This window comes from Asterias amurensis, chromosome 3 (genome assembly GCF_032118995.1).
Source record: "Asterias amurensis chromosome 3, ASM3211899v1".
NCBI classification, from domain to species: Eukaryota; Metazoa; Echinodermata; class Asteroidea; order Forcipulatida; family Asteriidae; genus Asterias; species Asterias amurensis.
In genome coordinates, this window is record NC_092650.1 from 22,594,204 (window position 1) to 22,620,165 (window position 25,962).

General features: G+C 38.9%; 1 protein-coding gene across 1 annotated transcript in view; it reads left to right on the top strand.

The window, feature by feature from the left end:
* Positions 1 to 70: 70 nt before the first annotated feature.
* Positions 71 to 25,962, top strand: part of LOC139935139 (uncharacterized) — a 77,564-nt gene continuing 51,672 nt past the window's right edge. The window contains exons 1-2 of the mRNA XM_071929613.1: positions 71 to 312; positions 2,230 to 2,341. Coding sequence (XP_071785714.1) covers positions 2,294 to 2,341 — 48 coding nt within the window. The 5' untranslated portion in view covers positions 71 to 312; positions 2,230 to 2,293. The remainder of the gene's footprint in view (positions 313 to 2,229; positions 2,342 to 25,962) is intronic.

The following is a 25,962-nucleotide window of genomic DNA, read 5'->3' on the forward strand; positions in this document are numbered from 1 at the left end:
ATTTTGTGGTCTCGTTTATTTTCGCGCGACCACACATTGGTGGTCAGTGATCGGGATTACCGTACAGCAGTACACACAATGTACGCGTACCGCCGGCTCTGTACAGTGAAGCAATGGCACATGTGTAAGATGGCGCCGGCCTGAACCTCTTTGTTGTAGAATTTCTCTTTTCAAACGGCACAGGTTTCTGAGTCGAGCAAAAATGACCAAATCGAATGAGTGGGATTATACGCTTAGATCGTCTGGAAGAAATCGGCTCCGGTGCACACGTTGAAACCTCACTTTTTAACTTGATTTTTGTTTGCCAAAGAGGTAAGTTCTTTTCTTCCTCCATTTTTAAAAGGCCCCGTTGTTGCTGATTAAATGCTGCCGTAAGTGGACGGTCGTGTACCGCCCTGATGTTGCTGCAGCAGTTGGCAGGCACGGTAAAAAGAAGAAAAAAAGTGGTGCAGTTTTACTGCACGACACTAAATTGCCAGCGGTGCTGTTGCACCGAAGTGCTTAAACGTGCACTAGGCCTATCTCTGTTTTAGGAATAACCGCCCGTTAATATTGGACAACAAAGACACAAAATTAATGTTTTTTATTTATTTTTATCACAACCCGTACTGCTGTGTGTGTAAGAAAAGAATTTTGAAATTGAGTAAAAGCAACCGTTTTTTAATTCTATAGTTCTGTTAAAATCGGAAACTCTTAGTCTTTTTGAGTTTCTACTGTTCCCAAGCTTCTGAAAAGAAGATTATAATTTGTAAAACCTATAAATGATTCAAGAAATGGTTGTATTTGATATTTTTTTTACAAATTTATTAAACTTCTAAAGGCCTAAAAAGCATTGATTGGGCTTAATATAAATTTATTTGGGTTTGGTATTTTGGTCACTAAGATCATGATTGAATAACAAACGAGTAGCCATGAAAATCACAATTCGGAAAAGTTTCCGTATGGCGCCACCACTTTTTCATTCGAAATAAAATAATATAGTATCTAATTTACCTGATTGATATATCCCTTTTTGTAAAAATGAGTGAAAAAGTGGTGGCGCCATACGGAAAGTTATCCCACAGTTCTTTAGTCAGCAGAAGAGCATCATTGTCCGGATTCCCCGGAAGAGTCACTCTTGTTTCAGTTCTGCATTGCTTGGGGGGGGGGGGGGGGGGGGGGGTTAACAACACTATAAGACAGGTGCCCGCTTCTGGCCAAAGAGTTTGCAGGCACTTAGCCCAGGTTGGACTCCTCCATTGCAGGCACCGCGACACAGTTCAGGGTATAATGGTCCCGTACCATTGCGAGAAAACATTAACATTATTTAAAAAAAATATTTCTACCTAACTCAGGAAGGGGTGAACGTTTTCACATGTTCCTTGTACATATTTTTCAAATCCTCTTCGACAAAGCCAGGACTTACAGTGTGCCTTACAGTGTGCAAAGATATTTCCTTTTCCTGAGGAACTAACCTTTAAAGGCAGTGGACACTATTGGTAATTACTCAAAATAATTATTAGCATAAAACCTTTCTTGGTGATGAGTAATGGGGAGAGGTTGATGGTATAAAACATTGTGAGAAACAGCTCCCTCTGAAGTGCCATAGTTTTTGAGAAAGAAGTAATTTTCCACGAATTTGATTTCAAGACCTCAAGTTTAGAATTTGAGGTCTCGAAATCAACCATCGAAACGCACAGAACTTCGTGTGACAAGGGTGTTTTTTCTTTCATTATTATCTCGCAAGTTCGATGACCGATTGAGCTCAAATTCTCACAGGTTTGTTATTTTATGCATAGGTTGAGATACACTAACTGTGAAGGCTAGTCTTTGACAATTACCAATAGTGTCCACTGGCTTTAAATGAAATAAAACCAAGTAATAGGAACAACTTCAGTTGATATTGTTTCATATATCGGGGAAATCCCCTCACAAGTTACAGTCTATTGATAAAAATATAGAAAGTGCTCTCATGAGCCGTAACAAACTAAATTATATCAGAAAAAAACCAGAGAGTATAATTTCCTTGAATTATTTCAACCTTTCTCTTTGCTAGAACGCTGTCTGAAATGTTGTATAGTTGGGCCTAATCATATTCATAACAAGCAGGAAATGCCACATTGCAAAACAATGTAATGTACACGCACAGTACTTTCCCAAAGTGAACGGAAGATTCTTGTTTATCTACTTTTTATTAACTTGCTTTCATTCGCTGTTTTCTCTTGTGTTATTCCCCCCCCATCCTTTCAGTGAAAGAGTGAAGTTAGGTTGGGCTTATGTGACAAGAGTGAGCGACCCGACCAGTTAAGGAATAATGAGCGCGGTGAAAAGACCAAAGAGAAATATCATCCAGAAAAAACTGGTAAGTGTGAAGTTTCCACTCTAATTCTTTGAATTTTAATTTACTTCTTTTGAGTCAGTTTCGAAAATAGACTTGTAAAGTCATCTTCCAAACAGCATAAAAGTCAATTTTTTTTATTGTTGTGTCCACAATTTTTTTGGCTGACTGGGTGCGTTCAGTTAGCTTCCCTTGGTCGACCCCGGTCTGCCCCGGTACGTTCGAATAGCTTTGACAGGCTCACCCGGGTCAGCCCCCAGTGCCCTGCTTGTGGAGTGGGTCACTTGGGGGTGACCTGAGGTGCATGCTGTCACCATGAGAGGGCAAGTGTGATTGTACGATTAGCTCTTGTCAGGGGCTCACCCGAGTGAGCACCGCGGGGTCGACCCAGGGAAGCTAAAGGAATGCACCCATAATAGCAGCTCTTATGAAATTGGGCCCAGGCCACTGAGCCCATTGCCTCTGTCGCCCCTTGTCTTGGCCTTGGTGCCCCTTAAAAAAAGCTCCCATTGACTTTTAGATATTACAAATGGAACTGCTTTTGCAAAATGTAAACAGCCATGCACTTTCAATGATGAAACTCCAGGCCTGTTGTAATTTCCTGAATTACTAGGACAAGATGCATGCATCCAGTTTGTTGTGATATTTTCACTTTGATTTGTTCCGTTGTATATTGTACAAATCATCCAGATTTTTTAATCGAGCTAAAATTAAGTACAACAGATTGTTGAATCACCCCTTATTACTTCTGGCTCATAGATATTCTCCTCCCAAATTCCTCCAATGATGTCCTCTGCTCTATCGTAACCCAACACCCAAATGTTTGGACTGCAAACTGATAGCACAGCCCAGTGATGAGTTATTTGTGCCTACGTGCTTGTCCCAAACCCTCTAAAAAACAGACAACTTCCTGTGTAGGATTTTGAAGGATTTGCGACAGTAGCCTAAGGGGTTAATGACCTGCTTTGATGTTAATAAAATGCAATCCCATTTGCTTACAGTGGTTTATGATTGGATGGAATATAATATATATAATATTTTCTATTGTGACTGTCCCACAGTCCAACACCCACATAAATGCTTTCCCCTCAAACAATTGGACAAACTGCAAGAGGCATTATGTGCAAACTCAATCCACTAACAATCATTTCCAAACAAGAAAGCCCAGAGAGATAGAATAAAAACACAGAAAAAAAACCCCAACCACAATGTGTTTTTTATTCACCACAGGGTCCCCCTTATTCAATCCTCATCGTTTCTTCCCTCTTGAGCACCCTTCCATGATGGTGAGAAGTCTGCACCGGTAACCAAGGTCCCTGGGAGCATTAGTCTCACCCACACACGTACATGTAATTTTAATATCCTTAATACAAAATCCATTTTTAGGTGGTCCCCTCTCGGCAAATCCTTGCTCGTAATGGGTGTCAGGATGTGCCTACATGTACATGTACGTACTGTAATTGGCTGTTAAAGGCAGTGGACACTATTGGTAATTGTCAAAGACTAGCCTTCGCAGTTGGTGTATCTCAACATATGCATAAAATAACAAACCTGTGAAAGTTTGAGCTAAATCGATCATCGAAGTTGCGAGGTAATAATGAAAGAAAATAAACCACAAAGAAAATGTCACACGAAGTTGTGTGCGTTTAGATGGTTGATTTTGAGACCTCAAGTTCTAAATCTGAGGTCTCGAAATCAAATTCGAGGAAAATTACTTCTTAAATCGATAATATGGCACTTCAGAGGGAGTCGATTCTCACAATGTTTTTTACCATCAACCTCTCCTCATTACTCGTCACTAAGAAAGGTTTTATGCTAATAATTATTTTGAGTAATTACCAATAGTGTCCACTGCCTTTAATGTTATAATGGTAGTAAATAATGGAATCAATGTGTGGTGAAGAGGTTTTCAACTAGTGGTTTAATCCTAACATCCCTGGTTCTTGATTATTTTACCGAGATGAAGTCGAGGTAAATTATCAAGAACCAGGCCTCGGCAGGTTTAAACCACTAGTTGAAAACCGATTCAACACACTTTGATTCCCATTCATAATACCTTTTCAGTCAAAAACATCAACACTTTTTGGTCAAAAAAAAAAAAAAAAATCAAAATATTTAGACTGGAAAGTTTAGTGCACATTGAATGCTAATAATGAGTAGCAAATGGTGATTTTTTGAGCGAGTGCCAGTTTTTAATATAATTTGGAAGTGTCGCGGCGGCGCGATTAAGAGCACCAGATTCAAACTCCGATGTTTCCGATCAACAGAGTGGTGGTTCGAATTCCCAGCCGTGACCATTGCTTCGTCCTTCAATGGGACGTTATAAGCCATTGGTCCCATGTGTTGTGTAACGCGGGTAAAAGAATCCAGTGCACTTATCGAAAAGAGAAGGGGTTCGCCCGATGTTCCTGGCTGTGGCAGCTGTCTGCGCCGTAGCACCTTGTAAACCCTTACCCCTATAAGGTGCTAACTAATTGGGTCTCAAAATTCATCACTGCAATAACCTATATTTCTGAAAGTTTGTGTCTCAGCGCGTTGAGTACCTTATTTGGTAGACTATACATTGTACGTGCGCTATATAAGACTTTGATATTATTATATTATTATTATTAATAATCATTCAAAGAATGTGATTATTATTTGGTAAGTAGGCCTACAGTGTCAATGTTTTCTTATCCCTTGAGTGATTTACCAGGCTCCCTCTCTACTCCCAACAAAATCCAACACCATGTTTGGTAACACGACACCTGAAACTACAGGACTCTGATTATGGAACATGTAGTGTGCCTGATCAAAAAAGTATGATCGGTTGAAAGGGACACACTGCCTTGGATCAAGCGAGTTTGAACCCGTTTGTTATGAAATGCTGATTGTCTTTTAAAAGTAGAATAAAATGATCCACACAAATTTGCTTCGAAATTACACGGCGTGAATTATAATACAACACTCTCATTTTTGACGTCACAAAATGGCCAAATTAATGAAAGCTCGCAAAACCAGGCATTTTTATTTGGATTATTGTTCATTGTATATATTTTGTACATTTTGTGGAGTCAATTATTGTTCATACTAGTTTTAAAACAATTTTCTAACCATGCATTTCAAAACAAACACTTTCAAACGCTGTTCAAATTGTCCAATCCAAGGCAATGGTCCCTTTAAACTACAATTGTTGACTAGTACAGTACAGTACTGTATAAGTAGAACGCTCCCCATTCCAACAACAGAATCAAATGCTGTTCGATTTTGAATGATTTGGGTTGTTGTTGAGTTTTTTCTTAAACCCTGTAGTGTCAATAACTTATTAAAAGCCGACTAATGTGCTCTGTACACATGAATGATTGACTTGGAGTTTTGAAAATGCACAAACAGCCTCAAGGGAATTCAATACTTGAACCTTGAATTGAAATGTGGAAAAAGGCCACAATGAACCGTAAATGAACCCCGATAGAGTCCTTAAAGGGACACGTTGCTTTGGGCTTGGCGAGTTGGCTCATAAAAAGCAATTGAAACAGTTTGTTATGAAATTATGCATAAATGGTTATTGAAGATTTTTTAAAAGTAGAATATAACAATCCACACAAATATGCCTTGAAATATGTTTGGTTTTCCTTTTTCTTTTCTAACTAACCTGGTCTGCCATTTTGTGGATGCAAATATTTGTGCACCGGAGCACCTTGCAAAGTTAAAGTGGCGCTACATGTACATTTAAATTGATCTCATAACCAAACAGTTTCAAAGTCGGTCTTCAAAATGTTTCTCTTTGTTCCAATTTTTGTTATTGGTTTCTATAGAACTAGTGTCACAAAAATCATCAAGATAAAAAAACCCATAATTAACAATGCGCCATAATGCACATTAGGGCATTGAAAACCAAGATTAACACCTCGAGTAGAAAACATTCCAAAGATCTCTGTCCAATTTAGCTTCCTTTGTCCAACCTTTTAAAAATTTGGGTCCAGAAATCCCAACAGTTTGCACAAATCAGGGGAGAAGCCTGGAACTGTGTCGGCAGTCTCTTATTTTGTCAATCTTTGCTCTGATGAAATTTATAAGTTGCTTGTAGGAATGTGTAGTTTAAAGATGCTACATGTAGGCCCTATGTCAGATTTTTGGCCCCAAACATTAAAAAATAGATTTTTTTGAGTGAATGGTATTTCAAAGAGTATCACCCGCTCTAACGAAAAAAAGTTTAAGTTTTACTTTTAATAGTCAGGAACCATGACAAAAATTTAAAACGTTTCTTATAAAACACATAAGAATTGGTCACATGATATATCAAAAACTAATTTTGAGCACTTTATTTCACTGCTAGTCTGCTACTAATACTTGGCGGATCTTGAGCAATGGCTCAAATGAAAGCTTGTAACTTTCTCGACCCGCCATCAAAATACCTATCGAATTTTAAATCAAAAATTTTGGGTCAAATCGGCCAAAAATCTGACATCTGTAGCATCTTTAACAAACAAGAATATCTTTGCTATTTTATTCATCTAGAAAAAACTTGTAGTACTTTGCCCTTTAAGTTTTGACAAATCACTCGCAGTGGATGAAGACTTGCTTGGAGACAGCGATTCACACCTACTCAGCTGACTTCATTCAACGAATCTCCATCCTTCCTGCAATAACTAAATGTTATATTAAAGGCACTGGACACGTTTGGTAATTGTCAAAGACAAGTATTCTCACATGGTGTATCCCAGCATGCATAAAATAAAAAGCTTTTGAAAATTTGGACTCAATTGGTCATTGAAGTTGCAAGAAATGATGAAAGAAAAACACCCTTGTTGTATTAATAGTGTGCTTTCGGGTAGGAATAAAAGGCTTCTGCCAGAAGTCTTTTATTGTTTTAGTGGGAAATTGCCTCTGTCTCAAAAACTACATTACTCAAGAGGGAGTTGTTTCTCACAATGATACTATGAACAGCTCTCCGTTGCTTGTTACCGGGTAAGTTTTTATGCTATATTTTTAGTATTACCAAACGCGTACAGAGCCTTTAAAAGTATTGTCCACCCCTCCCCTACTGCCAAAAAAAGCGTCAAAAGTTCCCTTCAACTTTTTAAAACAGTCATTCAAAGTTGCAGGTGTTCCTTTTTTTATAAGGAGCAGCTTGAGACCAGAAAATCTTGTTAGAATCACAACCAATCAGAATCTTAAGGCAAGAGAACAGCCTCGTCAACCACAAAACCACACCGTGTAACCTCATACAATGTTTGCAGACTTTCTATTAGCTAAAGGAAATGATTAGTTTGAGTGGAGTGTACAATTTATACAATACACTGCAACTTAAAGGGACGGTTCCAGAGCATCATTTCTCTTCCCCAAATAAGTATCCCAATGGACTGGTCAACTGTGTATGTTACTCGCCTGCAGGAAGTTAAACTACGTACTAGACGATCAGTTTTTGATCAGTTTATGTGTACAAGTAGGTCTCATGTCTTCAAGTGTCAAGTATACAATGTATTTAAATTTTGTCCATCAGTGGTCTCTTGTCAGAGATACAAGTTATCTTACGCTCCAACAAACAACAGTTTCTACCAGACAATGTGTGTACCTCCATCTATTGTGTACATTGTAAGTCAAGCCCTGGCTTTGAGTACCCCCCCCTCCCCCCCCCCCCCCCCCCCCCCCCCCCCCGACCACAGGCCAATGTCCAGTGGTTTTCACATCAAGACACTTTCTTCAAACCAAAGTTTGGCATTCTTGTGTTCGACCAAGCAAATTCTTTTGTAAGATAAACTGTAACCACATAATAGATGTAGAGTATGGCAGGCCTGGAATTTCACAGAGGCCATCCTCCGTTGCCCTTGTCTCGGCCTTGGTGCCCTTTCAAAAACCATAGACTTTAAGATTTTCCAATCGAAGTGCCCTTTTCAAAATGAAAATGGCATTGCCCTCTCAAAGATGAAATTCCAGGCCTGCTGTCGATTTAAAATAACTCTTCCTAACTTAAGACTAATCTTAGGACTTAGGACGAGTCCCAACCCTGTCCCAACCCTAGTCTTGGTCCCAAGACCATTGGTGTTGCGCGGTCACACACAACCAACATTCCGATGGCACGGCAAAAACTGTCCACGCTTGTAATGAACGAACGCTAGCGGGCGCTCTGTTTCTCTGATTTAGATCTCACCATGGTCTTGAATATTTGCAACGACGGGTCTTAACTTTTTTATTGTTTTTCGGCAAATCTCCCCCGACTTTCCGGTGGAGCCAATCAGAGGCTGCGTTGCGGTTGGCTCATGAATAATTCATCAGTGTTGTGCATGTAGTGTACAATGCATGCAGTAATTCCGTTGCATGACTTTTGCTTTACTCTGTGTGTGGGTATATATGTTTTTATCGGAGTATAATAATGTCCAGATCAGTAGGATTTGAAACTTTGACACAGGGTGGAAATACGATAAAGAAAGGTTTGTGGTACCAGCACAAACATTTCTGTGTATAATGTCCAGATCCAGACACCTGCATTGCCATGATATGCAGCTTGAAATGCGATCGTGGCGTTATGCTCCCGACGTGCCAGGGCCCACACTGATGAAGCCTGTATTGGCTAAACAATTTGCTTATAGTTAGCACAAAATAGTATTGCTTAGCAGAAACTGGTTGCCAGCCAATTTTTAATTAAATTTGAAATTTTGTAGTGCCCAAGTAAATTTTTGGATAGTAAAGAAATTTTGTACAGTATTTTCTGCCAAACAGATATTAACTGGTGGGCCCTGTAGTGTTATTCACAGTGAAAGTTTTTTAATCTTGGGGGAAGGAAATCTTGAGGGATTCAAAAGCGTCTTTGTGAGAACGTATTTTGAAACGTAACCGTAGCTGCATATCTTGGAATGTAAGCGTAGCTTGACTCGGGATTGAAAGCGTACTTTTTGATATTGTAGCGTAACCTATTAGTATCTTGGAGTGTATAAGCGTAGCTGAGTAGCTGCGTAGCTTGGAACGTAACAGTATCTTTTGGTGGAGCGTAAGCATATCTTGGAACATAATTCGTAGCTGCGTATCTTGGAACGTAAGCGTAACTTGACATGGGATTGAAAGCGTACCTTTTGATATTATGGCGTAACTTGAAGGAACGTAAGCAGATCTGTAAGCGCAGCTGAGTAGCTGTGTAGCTTGGAACGTTGACATCTTTTGGAACGTTAGCATATCTTGGACTGAAGTGTAGCATCTTGGAACATAAACGCAGCTGCGTATCTTTGAACGTAGGCATAGCTTGACTCGGGCTTGGAAGTGTACTTTTTGATATTATAGTGTAACTTGAAGGAACGTAGACCTATATGCGTATCTTGGAACGTAAACGTAGCTGCGTATCTTGGAATGTAAGCGTAGCTTGACTCGGGCTTGAAAACATACCTTTTGATATTATAGTGTAACTTGAAGGAACGTAGACCTAAGCGTATCTTGGAACGTAAACGTAGCCGAGTAGCTGCGTAGCTTGGAACGTAACCATATAACATTTTTTTTTAATGTAGTCGTAACAATATCTTTTGGAATAACTCATGAGAAATTTCGAGTTTTGATTGCTTGTCCAGCGGCGACTACTGCTATTCAACTCCCAGTTATTTGAGGCGAATAGTCAGGTCATTAAATTCCACTAGTTGCCCAGTTTAATCATTACCTCAAAAATAACTCTTCATTCACAGAATTAAAAAAATAATACTTTGTTTGACAAAATTATGCTTTGAGGGAATTTTGTTTTAGCATTATTTTTATTTAAAGCTTTTATAAAAAATTCTCATAATTTTTTTAAGCTACTCACACAATAACACTGTCAATATAACAATATGCGATATTCCTACGTTTTGACATCATCAAAATTACCTGAAAACTCATAACAAAAAGAAATTAGGGGCCATGAATTAAAATGGAGCATATTGGAACGTTGCGATCATAAGAAACAACGGATTCGATACCCGCAAGCTGGGAGTTCATAGCACCTGGGATGTAACACCTCCAACCCCCACGAGACACGGCATGGGCGGTACGTGATATTCCACAAGGCTTATTTCACGTTCCGATTGCTCCACGCCGTGGGGCCATACAGCGTCCGATACACGGACTCTCTGAATGCTAATTTTACGTTCGATTTTTGACCATTATTTACGATTTCAAATCGTCACGTATCCATAATCTGAATAGGTACCTATACTTAAAATTTCACTGTTTTCCTTTTAATAGGCCTATAATGACCACGGAATCACTCTTTAAACAAAGATTATTAAAAATAGACCGCCGATCATATTGACCTTTGACTCGATCTAGTTTGAATAGTCATCTTCAATTCGTCACGTGATATGAATATTGCATACATTAAAAGTAATTTACATAGTCTGGCCACGCCTTCAATTTGCAAATATCCAAGACCATGGTGAGCACAGGACATGGTGAGATCCGTAAATCAGAGAAACAGCGCCCGCTAGCGTTCATTCATTACAAGCGTGGACAGTTTTTGCCGCGCATAATCGGAACGTTGGTTGTGTGTGACCGCGCAACACCAATGGTCTTGGAACCAAGACTATCCCAACCCTAGCATGCGGACCTTAGGATTAATCCTAAGTTAGGACGAGTTACTTGTCCTAACTCGAGATAAGACGAGTCCTAACTCTTTGTGAAACCGATGGCTGGTATGGTAAGGGAGCGTTTCAAAAGTCGGGCACGTTCCTAACGCAAAAGAACGTTCCTGCAGGCATATGCCCGCGATCCAATGGATCACGGGCATATGCCCGCAGGATCGCAACATCATGACAAAGTATACGCGGAGCGTTCCAAAAGACCGGTCCTGTGGAACGGACAAAAGCGGCGGGGATTGTCTTGCGATCCAAAAAGAACGTTCCTACCGTTCCGACTTTTGAGATGCTCCGTAAGCTTATCCAAACCTGTAAACGTTCCACAAAATATCTGAGAAAGTGTATAATATGGCTGTGTCAGAATTGGCTGATATGGCTACAGCTGCATCACCGCATCAAACATTATAGTACACTAGGACATCCTTAGCAACACCCTTAGCGACAGTCCTAGCCGTAGCCGTCAATTCATATTGTTTGCATGAAAGACACCAGGGGCCGATTTCATAAAGCAATAAAATTCATTGCAAGACAATTTTTCAGTATAACCATAGTAATTTGTATTGTGACATCACCATTTCCATAGCAACTACGATTGATTTGCAGTTACAATCAATCTTCGCAAAATCGTCCCCCTGAACATTTTATTGGACATAACTTAAATTTTCACAGCAAAGCCTAAAGAATTAAAGGTTGTACATTTTTCAATTGCCTGCTCGGGCAAAAGTGAGTAACTTAATATGTAACAAACCAACATCAGTATTGATCGCAAATTCATTGTGAAATTTTGTTTGGAGGATGATGAAGTGTACGGTAGTTACCAATTCCTCATTTGAATACTACACAAACACTTGAAGCCATGCTTGAAGTAAGCTCTTAGCTGAAAATGAACTACTGATTTTTCAAGTCTGAAACTCTACCATTTCTGTAAAGTCCCCTGCAGTTTAAGTCACTGATTGTAGAGGATCTTTCATTAGGTTACGCACGTCACCTGACTAGGTTTTGTTCTTGAGATGAAGTTATCCCTACTTCCTTTTTTAATAGTGATATGTCCGGTCCATGGCCTTGCTGTGGTGTTACATTCGTCACTTACATGTAATCCACAGGTCTGTAAACCCAGTTCAACATTCAACTTGTTTACATTGTTGTATGGGTAGCAAAGCTCAATAGCATGGAGCGTACTAGTCAATAATAACAATAAAGTATCTCGTACCAATTTCATGAAAAAGGAACTGAACCGATTTTGACTTCAGTGCATTTTTGTGGGGATTTGCTCTTTGTTCCGAGGTAATATATTTTAAAGGAATTGCACCTTATACCAATTACGTTTGCAAGTGGCACAACGGCCATCTTAAAATACCTCATTGCGTCTTGGAAAACCGAGTAGCCTACAGTTAAAGGAACACGTTGCCATGGATCGATCGAGTTGGTCTTTGAAAAGTGTTTGTAACCGTTTGTTATAAAATGCATACATGGTTAGAAAAATGTTGTATACACAAATTTGCCTCGTAATTGAGTGGCTTTCCTTTTACTTTGCAAAGTAACATGGTCAGCCTTCTATGGCAGTCAACCATAAATGGCCAACCGTGTTTAATAGTGGATGCATTTTATAACAAACGGTTACAAACGCTTTTCAAAGACCAACTCGACCGATCCAAGGCACTGGTTCCTTTAAGAAATATGTATCAAGCTGCTAAGCTGGATGCCATGCTGCCTGTAGTTTTCAATGGAATTATCAATTCCTCATTACTGTAGTGTATTGCGTTGTATCGCGTTGCCTCAAAGTCAGCACACATTGATGGTAAAGGCTTTATTGCTTAGACTAGGATTTCCCAAGAATCTTTTGCGCGCCCATCATGCGCAAAGGGGATGCTATATTTACAAAACATACAGTGTGTACAATTCCAATATGCAGTTTACTTGTACAGTTTACCCCATACTGTGCGTATTATTGTAAGACTGCATTATGCATGGTTTAACGTACCCTTATAAAAATGTTCTGAAGTACCTTTGTGCTGGATGTACTAGTTTTGAATACCAGTTCACAATATTGGTACTATTCTGGGCATTGTTATAACAATGTCAAGGCGTGGGGTATTGTGAAGAAAGTTAGACGTCCAAGGTTTATGAACGCCTTTTAATAGTAGTGAGGGAAACACGAGCAAGCCTGTCTCTTTCAGTATCATGAAGTGTATAAAATATTGTTTCTTACACGTGACTCAGTATAGGACTTGAGTGTCCCACCAGGGCCCAATTTCATGGCTCTGCTTACCGCCGAATTCTGCGCTTACGATCACGATTCCCCGCTTACGTGCAAGCACTTGTAAGCGTAGAATGCCTAATAACGTGAAGTACGCTTGCCAAAAGCACAGAATTCCCTGCTTCCGTAAGCACCGATTCTGTGCTTACGGTAAGCAGAGCCATGAAATTGGGCCCAGAAGGGCAATGCAATTTATGGTGAAGTGTCTTGCTCATGGACATGTTTACAGTAGGTGCCACTTACCCCATTCCCACTTGATCCAGCAATACCAACTACAAAAGATCAGACCCTGCACAGCCGGATCATTGGGGTATCAAACATTCATAAATATACCCCAGACAGTTTCTCCTTATACTAGGTATACAAATGTACGTGTACAGGGTATAAATGTAAACTCCAATGGTGAAAAAAAGATTGTACTCATCCACTAGTGATCAAAAACACAGCACAGGCCTGATACTTCACGAAGGCAACAGAGGTGATTTCCTCCGTTGCCCCTTGCCATTGCCTTGGTGCCCTTGAAATGTTCCAGTAGAAAGTTACAATTTCCTCATAGGGTGCCCTTTGCCAAAGAGAAAATGCCTTGGTGCCCTTGCCCTTTCAAAAAACGAATCATACAGCCCTGACAGCACATAATATTACAGAGTGCATTTACTCTTAATAATGCTGTAATGTATCTCATTGTTCTAAAAGGATCCAGCTTTCACATATTTCTTATAGCTTCATTGGTAGCACGCAAAGCAACGATGAGATAAAGACTACAATTGTGTTGTGTACACTGTACGTACATTGTGATCAATGTGGTATTTCACAGCACTTTTAAGTAGATTTTTTAATTTTCAACACAATGTCTTTTAACAAATGCAAGATTATAAAAACAAAACAGACCAAAAAGTAGTCAAAGTGATGAACTTGATGCCCTTCTTGGGCTGAAGTTAAACTATCCCAAAACGTGTAGTGTGAACACGGATAGCACTGCCCCATATTAGTATCAAACTAGGTTTACTTTCTCTTCTAGCTTAGATGTAGTGCGAAAGGAATATCCGAATCAGTTTTAATCCCTGTATATAGGAGACGTTTTACACGGGTCGCCAATTACATGGATCAAAGTTGGGTAGTATAGTGTGAAAAGGGCCCATGTTGCACTCTCAAGGTTAAAATTCCAGGCCTGGCGCAGTGTGTGAAACCCTTACTTTCTAAACAGCAAGTGAGAAGTCAAGGAAAGCAAAATAACAAAGTGTAGTTTTTTTGTGATCTTAGCCTACAGGCCAGGCCTGTGTATAAAGCGCCTTTTTTGGAAGGGCACCAAGGCATTTTCTCACTGGTAAAAAGGGCACCTGTTGAGAGAAATGTAAATTTCTTCCTATAGCATTTCAAGGGCACCAGGGGCAGGGGGTGAAGTACACACGTATTATATCGGGCAAAGCCATTTGCCTGAGGTGCCACATGATGTATTTTTTTATTTTTTTTTTATTACTCTAAACAACAAATTAGTTCAGTGAAACAAACAAGAAACTACTTGCAAATATTTGTTTGCTCATTTAAATATACCTTTCATTGCAGTGCTCATTTTGTGTTTGCCTACCCAGTAAAATCTGTATAGTGATGCTCTGTGCCCTTCAATGACGTACAATGTACATGTACGTACATGTCGCCCACACATTGAATATGTTTTCTATTTTTTTTTTTACAACTTTCATGACATTTTCCTGACACTCTTCACACATACTTCCAACATCAAATTAAAGACAGCTTTCAGTTCTTCCGCAAAGTATGTCCCGAGCTAATGACAGTTTGAAAGATGTAATCCTACCCATGCCCCAAGAACTTGCTCTAATATCCGATCGAAGATCCCCGGGGGAAGTTCGTAAAGTACAAAATAAACCAATTTTAGAACATGGGTTCTTTTATAAATAAAAAGATCCCTACAAAAAGAGTCTGGATGTGTTGTTTTGGAGTCGGAGGGGAGGGGGGGGGGGGTAGGGGTTGAAGATTTTTGCTGGCAGGCATCTGGAAGTTCAGTCGATCCATACACTTCACCACAGCCAAATGTGTTGATTTATAACTGCTTTAAAGGCACTGGACACTATCGGTAGTTACTCAAAATAATTTTTAGCATAACATCTTACTTGTTTAGGATCAATGGAGAGCTGTTGACAGTATAAAACATTATGAGAAACTGCTCCCTCTGAAGTATTGTAGTTTTTGAGAAAGAAGTAGTTTTCTCAATTGTTGAGATACACCAAGTGAGAAGACTGGTCTTTGACAATTACCAATATTGTCCAGGTCTTTAAAGGCAAAGTACTGTATCCTTAAGTTTTTGGAACTGTTTGATGGTGTTGATAAATAGGCCTACTAAATAAATGTAGATGGGCCCTAATACAACTAAACTATAATAATAGTAATAATAATAATAACCGTATTTATAACGCGCCTTTTGCAAAAGGATACAAAGCGCCCGGTATCATTACTGCAAGGAGTGGGGCGAATTTTGAGATACACTGTATAAGACCTAATCCTTAAGCACCATGTAATGGTTTACAAGGTGCTGTGGTGCAATATGCTGCCAGGAACACTGGGGCGAACCCCTTCTCTTTTCGATAAGTGCACTGGGTTCTTTTACCTGCGTTTACACAACACATGGGACCAACGGCTTTACGTCCCATCCGAAGGACAAAGCAATGGTTATGTGTCTTGCTTAAGGACACAAGTGGAAAGTTCATATTGAAAGGCGATATCATTTTTTATCTCTGAGAATCCAGCGATTGTGTCTACGCAGAAACAGTTATCGGTAATTGGAAAACAATCTGAGAAATAATGGTGACATTAAGGTTTTTGAGATTAAATTTTCAGGGGATAAAAAATAACTTTTTTTGTTCTTCAATAAAACCGTGTGACTTTGAGGCGAAATGTTTGGTCAAAAAGCTTTGTGATAAAAAACTGATGTAGGTTAAAAACCAACAGTTTTGTTTTGTTGCCATTAATTTTAAGAGTGAGTACCAATTGTACAACGACCTTCCCTTTAATGTCAAAGGACTGTAAACCAAGAGATCAGAATTCATGAGTTTGTAAACAAATCAGACAGTTAAGTGTTGTTTCATGGTGGAATTTTATTTATAGTGAAAAAAAAAGGGTTCACCTTTTTGGCACCCTTTTGGAGCCATGCCAAGCCCCATCAGCAGGTGTTATATATAGGGACAACCTTGGCCCTCCTGCACTTGCAGATTAAAAAAAAAATCGAGCAAGGGTCTTGTTTACCTGAGTGGCACAGTGGAACTAAACCACAAAACCCATTCATTGGATTGTTTTCATCTGCTCTCTCCCTCTGTGGGGTTGAGTTTGTCAGGGGTGAAGAGGCTGAATCTTGGAGGGGCCTGTGGCATTGTGGTTGAACTCTTTGTTTTGACTGGCTGGTGTCTGGCCTGTATCAAGCGGGTTGACTTAGCCTCCAGACCAGGAGTGGAGTGTGGGGGGGGGGGGCATCAGTTCCAAGGGTGACACAGTTATTTCTGCATCTGTTCGGTACTGCACACAAATTCCACTATCGGGATATCAATGGTGCAGGCAACTGCTGTGGCTGTTTTAACATTTCAAGGTGTAATGGTTCTTTCTGTAAACACTTTGACTCATTGGTTAACAATATAAAGGTACCATTGTTGTTGATGGAATTGACCTTTTGTTCAAATCCTGGTACAGTGTTGTTTTTGTTTTTTGCAGTAAGGAAATGATATGGATGATCATTTATAACTTACGTGCAATCTACATTTAATGTACATGACCCCACTACTACTAGTCTACAGTACAAGGCATCATAGCGTAACATTTCATGCAGAAACAACCTTTCTCAGGTGGAAATGTTTTTTTGTTTTTTATCCCTATCCTCTCTCTAAAACCACATTGATTAGAAGGGAATTGGTTCTCAACATGTTGTACATTATCAACAGCTGCAGTATTTCATACCTAGGCTGTACAATTTTATGGCCATTCAGTTTTGGAGTGGTAGCAATTAATATCAGCGATGGTTACAATTTGTATTATTCTGATGATGGAATGCTGTTTAGTATGTAGAATGGTCTTAATATTAGAGGAACGAGTTACAGAATTGGTTGGTGCTATAAAAAAAACAGTTGCTGGCAGGTTTTAAAAGCACTTTAACATAAACTGACAAACCTTCGTACATAAACTGACAAACCTAGTAGAAGTTTGAGATCCATCGGCCATCTGGATGAAGAGAAATTATAGTGAAAAAACGATTACACATTTTGCATGAAATCTATTAACAAAAAAAAAGAAGAATAAAACGCTCACTGAACACTCCAAACGGGAAATTGGTTTTATTTAAAATACTTTTCAGGCAGAAATATTTCAAGGGTATGTTTTCTTCTATCAACATCATTAGCCAGTGTAAGATTTATGTAACTCTGTGATCTTAGGCAAGTTTGTTTTCTTACCAATTCTGCAATGTTCCTTTAAAGACGCTGTGCACTATTGGTAATTGTCAAAGATGAGTCTTCTCACTTGGTGTTTCCCAACATAAAATAACAAACCTGTGAAAAGTTTACCTCAATCAGTCGTCAAAGTTGCAAGATAGTAATGAATGAAAAAACACCCTTGTCACACGAAGTTGTGTGCTTTCAGATGCTTGATTTCGAGACCTCAAATTCTAAATCTGAGGTCTTGAAATCAAATTCGTAGAAAATTACTTCTTTCTCGAAAGCTAGGTTACTTCAGAGGGAACTGTTTCTCAAAATGTTTTAACCTACAAACAGCTCCCCATTACTCGTTACCAAGTAAGGTTTTATGCTAATAATTATTTTGAGTAAATTACCAATAGTGTCCACTGCCTTTAATAAGCCTTACCCACACTGACTATCAAAGGCACCCACGTGGGCAGCGTGCCTGACACACTTGTCCTGCTCTGCCGCCAGCAGCACACATGAGATGCTAAACAGTCATTTAAAAGTGCAAAACGGATCAGGAATTTCATCTTTCAGATTTCATTTTGCTAAGGGCATGCCACTTCCAAATCTGAAAGTTTGTGAGACACTTTTAAAGGGCACAAAGGCCAAGAACAGGGGCAATGACTTTCGTCCCCCACCCCTCCCACCTTGCTTATAAATGTAAATAGAAAATTTATAGGATAGCAAAATGAAATGCAACACTGTGTTCAGCCATCAAACAACTAGAGTATTTTCCAAAGAGTATTTTCCAAAGAGAGTATTTTATATAGTGTGTTTGCTTCCCTATGTGACTGGATTAACAGGCTTTCGAGCTACAGTGTTTAATTATACTTTTGTTGATCCTGGCCATCACATTAGGGTTGTTTTATAATTTCCTGTGCCCTTATTGTTTTTCTTGCTTTGTATTTAGTTTTGTACATGTACTTATAATTATCTATTTGTCATACTGTCTGCTTGTATTTGTAATTGTTTATTGGCCAAATAAAGAATAAGAATAAGAACTATAGACTTAAAATTAAGGAACACGTTGCCTTGGATCGGTTGAGTTGGTCTTTGAAAAGCGTTTATAACCGTTTGTTATAAAAAAGATATTTTAAAAGTAGAATATAATGATCCACACAAGTACCACTCGAAATTGTGTGGTTTTCTTTTTACCTCGTCGACATACACAGTCGGCCATTTATGGGAGTCAAATTTATGGGAGTCAAATTTTTGACTCCCATAAATGGCCGACCGTGTTAGTTCGCAAAGTAAAAGGAAAACCACGAAATTTCGTGACAAATGTGTGTGGATCATTGTATTCTACTTTCAAAACATCTTTCAAACCATGCATTTTATAACAAACGGTTATAAACGCTTTTCGAAGACCAACTCGACCGATCCAAGGCAACGTGTTCCTTTAATTTTGATCACACAAGCAGACACACACACAGTCTGCCTGCTCTGGTCAGTCGTTGGCTCCTTGCATATGGTGTGGTTTATGATTGATATGGACAAACTTCACTGAAATGCCTGGAGGCTATGAACTGAACATGAGAATGATGATGGAGGCCAGCCTCGACTCTGTCTCTCTCTCTCTTACAGTTGAAGAACTGACCGATAAACTGACCTTCACCCACACCCATTCAATTAATGGGTCAGAGTGAAGTCAAGGTACCATACGTCATACATTCACTTTGTGCAAAAGACCCTCAAGCAGTGGATGACATTAGGCCCGAAACGTGTTTAGCGTCCTGCCTAATGGAAAAAAAGGAAGGGGGACAACCTTTATTTTTTTCTTCTTTTTCTGTTTTTTCTCCGTTTTTTTTCTTCCCAAAAATGGCCACCCCGACACATTTTTAGAGACAACAGGCTGGGCTATTTAAAAAAATATTATGAGTTCGCTTAAATGTATTTTTCTTCTTTCATTTAAAAAAAAGGAAGCAGGTGAGGACGTCAAACATGTTTTTATTTTTACTTGGCAATAGGCCTATGTATATTGTGTATAAAGGCCTAGAATGATTGCATACTCTGCACTAATATGGTTTCAACAAATGTTTTGGCACTTCATTTGTGGAAGTTTATTGTTGATAAACAGTCCGCTACTTATAATGTTAGCCATAGGATGTATTTTGGACACCCTGTTTTAAATTTTGAAATTGGTCCTGCCCTGTTTTATCTGTCATTCATAAATACCTCAGACGGTTTCGCTATTCCTATTGGTGGAGGGCGCGTCACGTGGGTGTGTTTAAACCTTTGATAATGACCAGTGTTTATAACCGTTTGTGAGCGGAGACTCCGCGCTAGTCTTGATGCAAGACGTTTCTTGATACGGGCGATGCAGGCGCTGTCTGCGAGTTGGTCGCGCTATGTGTGAAAGGAAAACCAGCGAATATGCACCAGTTTTTGTAATTTCCAAAAAATGTGGCGCACTTTTCTACCCAATCCTGGTTAAAAACCTTGGCCCACAATGTTTGCAAAACATTTATGTTGTAACAGATGTGACTTAAACATCAACATTCCCGCAAACTTTCAATTAAAAAACAAATTTGTGCAGTTGCCTTTGCCTTTGTTTCCAACAAATTCAGCATTGTGAATACGTACGTCTAATATTAATTACAAAGTGTGGCTGTTTTTGTTACATGCTTTTATGGCTTCCTATAGTTACTTGTACCCCAACCTAGGACTGTTGTGTTACAAGAGAACTTTGGTCGGGGGGGGGGGGGTCTTTTTAGAGAACGCTATTAAAGGAACACGTTGCCTTGGATCGGACGAGTTGGTCAAAACAAAAGCGTTTGTAACCGTTTTTTATATAATGCATATGGTTGGAAAGATGTTTTAAAAGTAGAATACAATGATCCACACAAGTTTTCCTCGAAATTGCGTGGTTTTCCTTCTACTGTGCGAACTAACACTGTCGGCCATTTGTGGGAGTCAAAATTTTGACCCCCATAAATGGCCGACGTGTTAGTCGACAAGGTAAAAGGAAAACCACGCAATTTCGAGGCATGTTTGTGTGGATCATTGTATTCTACTTTTACAACAGCTTTCTACCCATATGCATTTTATAAAAAACGGTTACAAACGCTTTTCAAAGACCAACTCGACCGATCCAAGGCAACGTGTTCCTTTAACTGGTTACCTGGAGGCCTATACCTTGTAAGCCTTCTGCAATTTTATGTTATCGGTAGGCCTTAATTGATGAAAAAAAAAAAAAAAGTATTTGTGGGTTAAATCTCAATTGAAGCTTTATTTGTATACAAATGATGTAAATTATTAAAGATGTAAGACAGAACTTGCATCCCATACTTTGGTCCCACATACACGTACATTTCTTTAACGCTTAGATTAGCAAGCTCGCGCTCTTCAACAGGTCCCATTGGTCAAAGAAGCGCGAGACTTACGCCGTTTGTACATTACCCTATACTTTTCTGATGTATTTATGGCTGTTGGGTGGATTTGTCACTTTGTAAAACAGTGGCAATACTTTTTACTGTTTCCCTGACAAATCGATGTTCAATGTTTTCTCAAAAAAACAAGACCAATATGTTATTGTTTTTACAGGCAGGTGTCATAAATGGGTTGAATTCCGAAAAAGACTGTTTATGTACTGTACCCTTTAAACACTACCCCCTCTCTCCTGAACAATTGAATGGACATTACCGTGACATTCATGGCATTGACCATCACCCTGTGACCCTGATGTGACCCTCAAAATGTCTCTCCAAGGTAGCCTACATTTACATGTACATGTATGCAGGTATTCAAAGCCTACAATGGTCCTTCGTGTATTGAATGTACTTGTGGGAAGTTCAATGCACTTTCATTTAGCCTGCTTTGTCTGAAGTGCACATTCATGGCATTGACCATCACCCTGTGACCCTGATGTGACCCTCAAAATGTCTCTCCAAGGTAGCCTACATTTACATGTACATGTATGCAGGTATTCAAAGCCTACAATGGTCCTTCGTGTATTGAATGTACTTGTGGGAAGTTCAATGCACTTTCATTTGGCCTGCTTTGTCTGAAGTGCACATTCATGGCATTGACCATCACCCTGTGACCCTGATGTGACCCTCAAAATGTCTCTCCAAGGTAGCCTACATTTACATGTACATGTATGCAGGTATTCAAAGCCTACAATGGTCCTTCGTGTATTGAATGTACTTGTGGGAAGTTCAATGCACTTTCATTTGGCCTGCTTTGTCTGAAGTGCATGTACAATTGTAGGCCCCCTACATGTACCTTTAGCTTTTGGAAATCTTCAATTGTTTTTAAAACTCTATATTTAAGCCATTATACACTTTCGGTACAGAAAAAATAAATAAAAGCACAGATTTACAAATAATTTACAGGGTTTACAGGAGGTAATGGTGAAAGACTTCTCTTGAAATATTTATCCATGAAATGCTTTACTTTTTGAGAAAACAGTATCGATTCTCGATAACGAGAATTAAGGATTTATAGTTAACACATGTCATGACATGGCGAAACGTGCAAAAACAAGGGTGGGTTTTCCCGTTATTTTCTCCCGACTCTGATGACCGATTGATCCTTAATTTTCACAGGTTTATTATTTATATATTGTGATACACGAAGTGTGGGCCTTTGGACAATACTGTTTACCGAAAGTGTTCAATGGCTTTAAAGGGTCTAGGTTTTTTTTTGTAGGACAAAAAACACTGTGTCCACAGACTTACACTTAACTTACACAGTTTGAAGATAATGCTAGTAGAAAGCTTCCCTGAAAATATTAGTTGCTGAGGTGTTGTAGTTTTTGAGAAATGAGTAAAACAATGTCATGAAATACGTTTTTACATGCTAAAATAATTTTCGTCTCATGGCCACTGAGACGAAAATTATTTTTGTGATATTGTTTTACTCATTTCTCAAAAACTAAGGTATGCTTTCTGCTATTATTATCTTCAAACGGTGTAAGTTTAATGTAAACCTGTGGACATTGCGTTTTGTGTTACAAAAAGGAACCCAAATCCTTTAATTATAGAGAAATTAGGCCTACTTTAACTAACAATATTATAAGCTAAAACTTTATTTCAAAATGTGGTCAAGTATCCAGTTGATTAAGTTTGCTTTTCTGAGAGTCCTTGACTTCACAACCAGAACAAATAAAATGAAATGAAACAAAATTAATGATTAAAGGATTTGGGTACTCAAAACACAATGTCCACAGATTTACATTAAACTTACACCGTTTGAAGATGATGATAGTAGAAGGCGTACCTTAGAATATTAGTTGCTGAGACAACAACTCTGAAAGACAACACAGTATTGCATTCAGCTGAACTTTAGCCCCTTTTCAACATACTGTCTCTATCCGCCTCTGTTTTTCCAGCCCCCAACCATTTTGCAAGCTGACGACCTAATGGGAAAATTATGAAGCACACTAGAGCTGAAAACCTAATTTACCATCAAAGAAAATATGGATCTTTTTACAAGCATGCCCCAGTAACCCTTGTCTCTTGGTGTCAGGTATTGAGCAGGCGCTGGCAGGCACTTTTATGGCAGGCAACGAAAACCAATTGGCCAAAATGTTCAGACTTGTTAATGTTAGACTGTGCAATGTGTAGTGTACATTTCTACTGTTTATAATTTGGGTCAGATAATATGAGAGCCAAACGTCTGTTCATTTTAATGAAAAAACACTTGACATAAAAAGAGAACTTTAAACAACCTCCTGGCATCACAAATTTGCAGTGAATGTAAAGTCATTTGAATTCTGGATGAGTGCAGTACATTTTGCTTGTAGGTTCTGACGAGATTTTGATTTGGTTTGGTTTGATTTCTCCATGAAGCTTCACAATGCAACCTTGGCAAATAAAACCTGAATTGAACGTTGTATACATTGGTACACTGTAAATCTGGAACTCTCTACCACTCTCTACCACTTAATCTTAGAACTTGTCTTTGTACCACAACATTCAAATCTCTTCTTAAAACTTACCTTATGTCACAGGTTTTCAAGGACTAATTTTTTTGTTGTGTCTGTTTTTCTTTGTTTTGTTTTTGTTTTGTTTTGTTTTGTTTGTTGTTGGTATTACTGCGCCTTGAACACCCAGCAGGGTGGATACATGCGCATTACAAGTCTTGTTATTATTTATTATTTAAATGTGCACTCTAATGTATGTATGTACAGTTACATCTACACATGGATGAACATTAAACATGAAAGTGTATGTATCACTATCAATGTACCTTGGTCTTCATGTTTTTAAATAATCCCCGAACAACACAGCCCTGAGACGTTAAATCTTGTACTCAATCTTTGTCACCTCTTGTGACAAAATCCAACTTCTTGACAATCCCTTTAAAACGTCAGCCTCTGGGATAGATTGAGCAGTTGAGGATGTGTGCAGTTGGGTATGCTGAGCATTCAATATATAGAGTCGTACACTGGTCAAGGTCACAATGGGAATGGCTCTCTTTTGCTGGAGATAATGTTGCAATTTAGACAGACCCTCAAGCTCAGTAGACTTACTAGACAGACAGAGCTGGAATCTTTCTTTAAATATAGGCCCGATGGATTTAAATCATTGTCAATTTGGATTACAAATGCTGACAAGGGGTAAATAGAAGGAGCACTACTTTGGTAATGTCAAAGACCAGTCTTCTCACTTGGTGTCATTTCAACCATGTAAAATTACAAACCTGTGAAACATTGATCTCAATTGGTTGTCGTAGTTGCAGGGGGATAGTGAAGAAAAAAAATACCTTTGTCGCACATCTCGTCATCTAGAGGTTCCCTTAAAGACAGGGGACACTATTGGTAATTGTCAAAGACTAGTCTTCACAGTTGGTGTATGCACAAAATAACAAACCTGTGAAAATTTGAGCTCAATAGGTTGTCCAAGTTGCGAGATAATAATGAAAGAAAAAACACCCTTGTCACACAAATTTGTGTGCTTTCTGATGTTTGATTTCAGGACCTCAAGTTCTAAACTTGAGGTCTTGAAATCAAATTCGTGGAAAATTACTTCTTTCTCGAAAACTACGTCACTTCAGAGGGAGCTGTTTCTCACAATGTTTTATACTATCAACCTCTCCCCATTACTCGTAATCAAGAAAAATTTTATGATGATAACTATTTTGAGTAATTACCAATAGTGTCCACTGCCTTTAACCATTTACCATGGAAGAAAACACCTCTGTGTCTGCTTGTTGCCCTTTCAAATAACGAAGCATCAGGCCTGAGAATAATAAGGAGCCTGATTGCAGACATCAAATTTGTTTAATTTAGTTTTTTAAAAGTATTTTAAGAAAGTCACTTTGATATTACTGGATTTTCTTCTGGAGACATGTTAATCTAAACGCACAAGACACCATTCCCTGTGGAGTCTGTGTTTTATTAAGAATTGCCTGTTTGTATAAGATGTGGTTCTCCATAGCGGCTGGAATGAGCTCCACTGGGTTCACAGAAAGGTGAGCTTGGAGGACGATGAACATCGTCAAAGAGTATGTCAATGGTTAACAGAAATAGTGTTAATTTGTATTTTGGTTTGCGATAACACCATTGTGTACATATGCTGGGTAAATTATGTTCTTTTGAGAATTTGTCTTGCAACATATTCTACTCCAGACTTTGGGAGACTTTTCAGTCATGAAAACAACTGTCCTGCTTTTTAATTACGGCCTGGGTGATTAGAACCTGGCCAGGAATAATACTTCAGCTTTTAGTTATTTACTTCGCTACCTCGGAGTGGCTTCTGTATTCACTTTGTACAGCGTTTCGACTAGCTTGCGAGTCATCGACAGGAAACCGAAGAATAACACAATTTTTTACACACAAAAAAATCTGCCTCTTCTGGCACTCAAACAGTTGAATTCTAAGTTTGTTTTCCCTTTTTTTCCCCCACGAAATTAAAAACCTGTCGATTTTACTACATTATTTAATAACGCACAGTGTACATTTTATTGAACACTTCCTGTTTTAGCTTACTCTCACCATTTCACCTTCTGTTGTTGACCAAATTTGTGATAGGAAAAAAAAAAACACTATTTGTTGGGGCATTATTTGTAAGTTTTGACGTCATTTAATAATATCCATCAAATTCCTCGAAATTGAAAAAAATCACGCATTCCATCTTGAATAAGACTTGTGGTGAATAATGGCATTGTGTTTCCTCTCATGTGTGGGCATCAGGGTCTCTTACGTTATTGCCAACAGCCTGTCTGACCTGGCTGAATAGGCCTCTGACATAAGACGTAATATACACCCTTAATTTCCCTATGATGCTATTTTGTCAAAAGATGTGTGCAGAGAATTGGTATTTGCCTTTACACCTCGCCCCCCCCCCTTCCCCCAAGAAATCCAACCTTTGCATCCATGCATCTTCTGAACTGTCTCGTTCTCCCCTCCCCTCC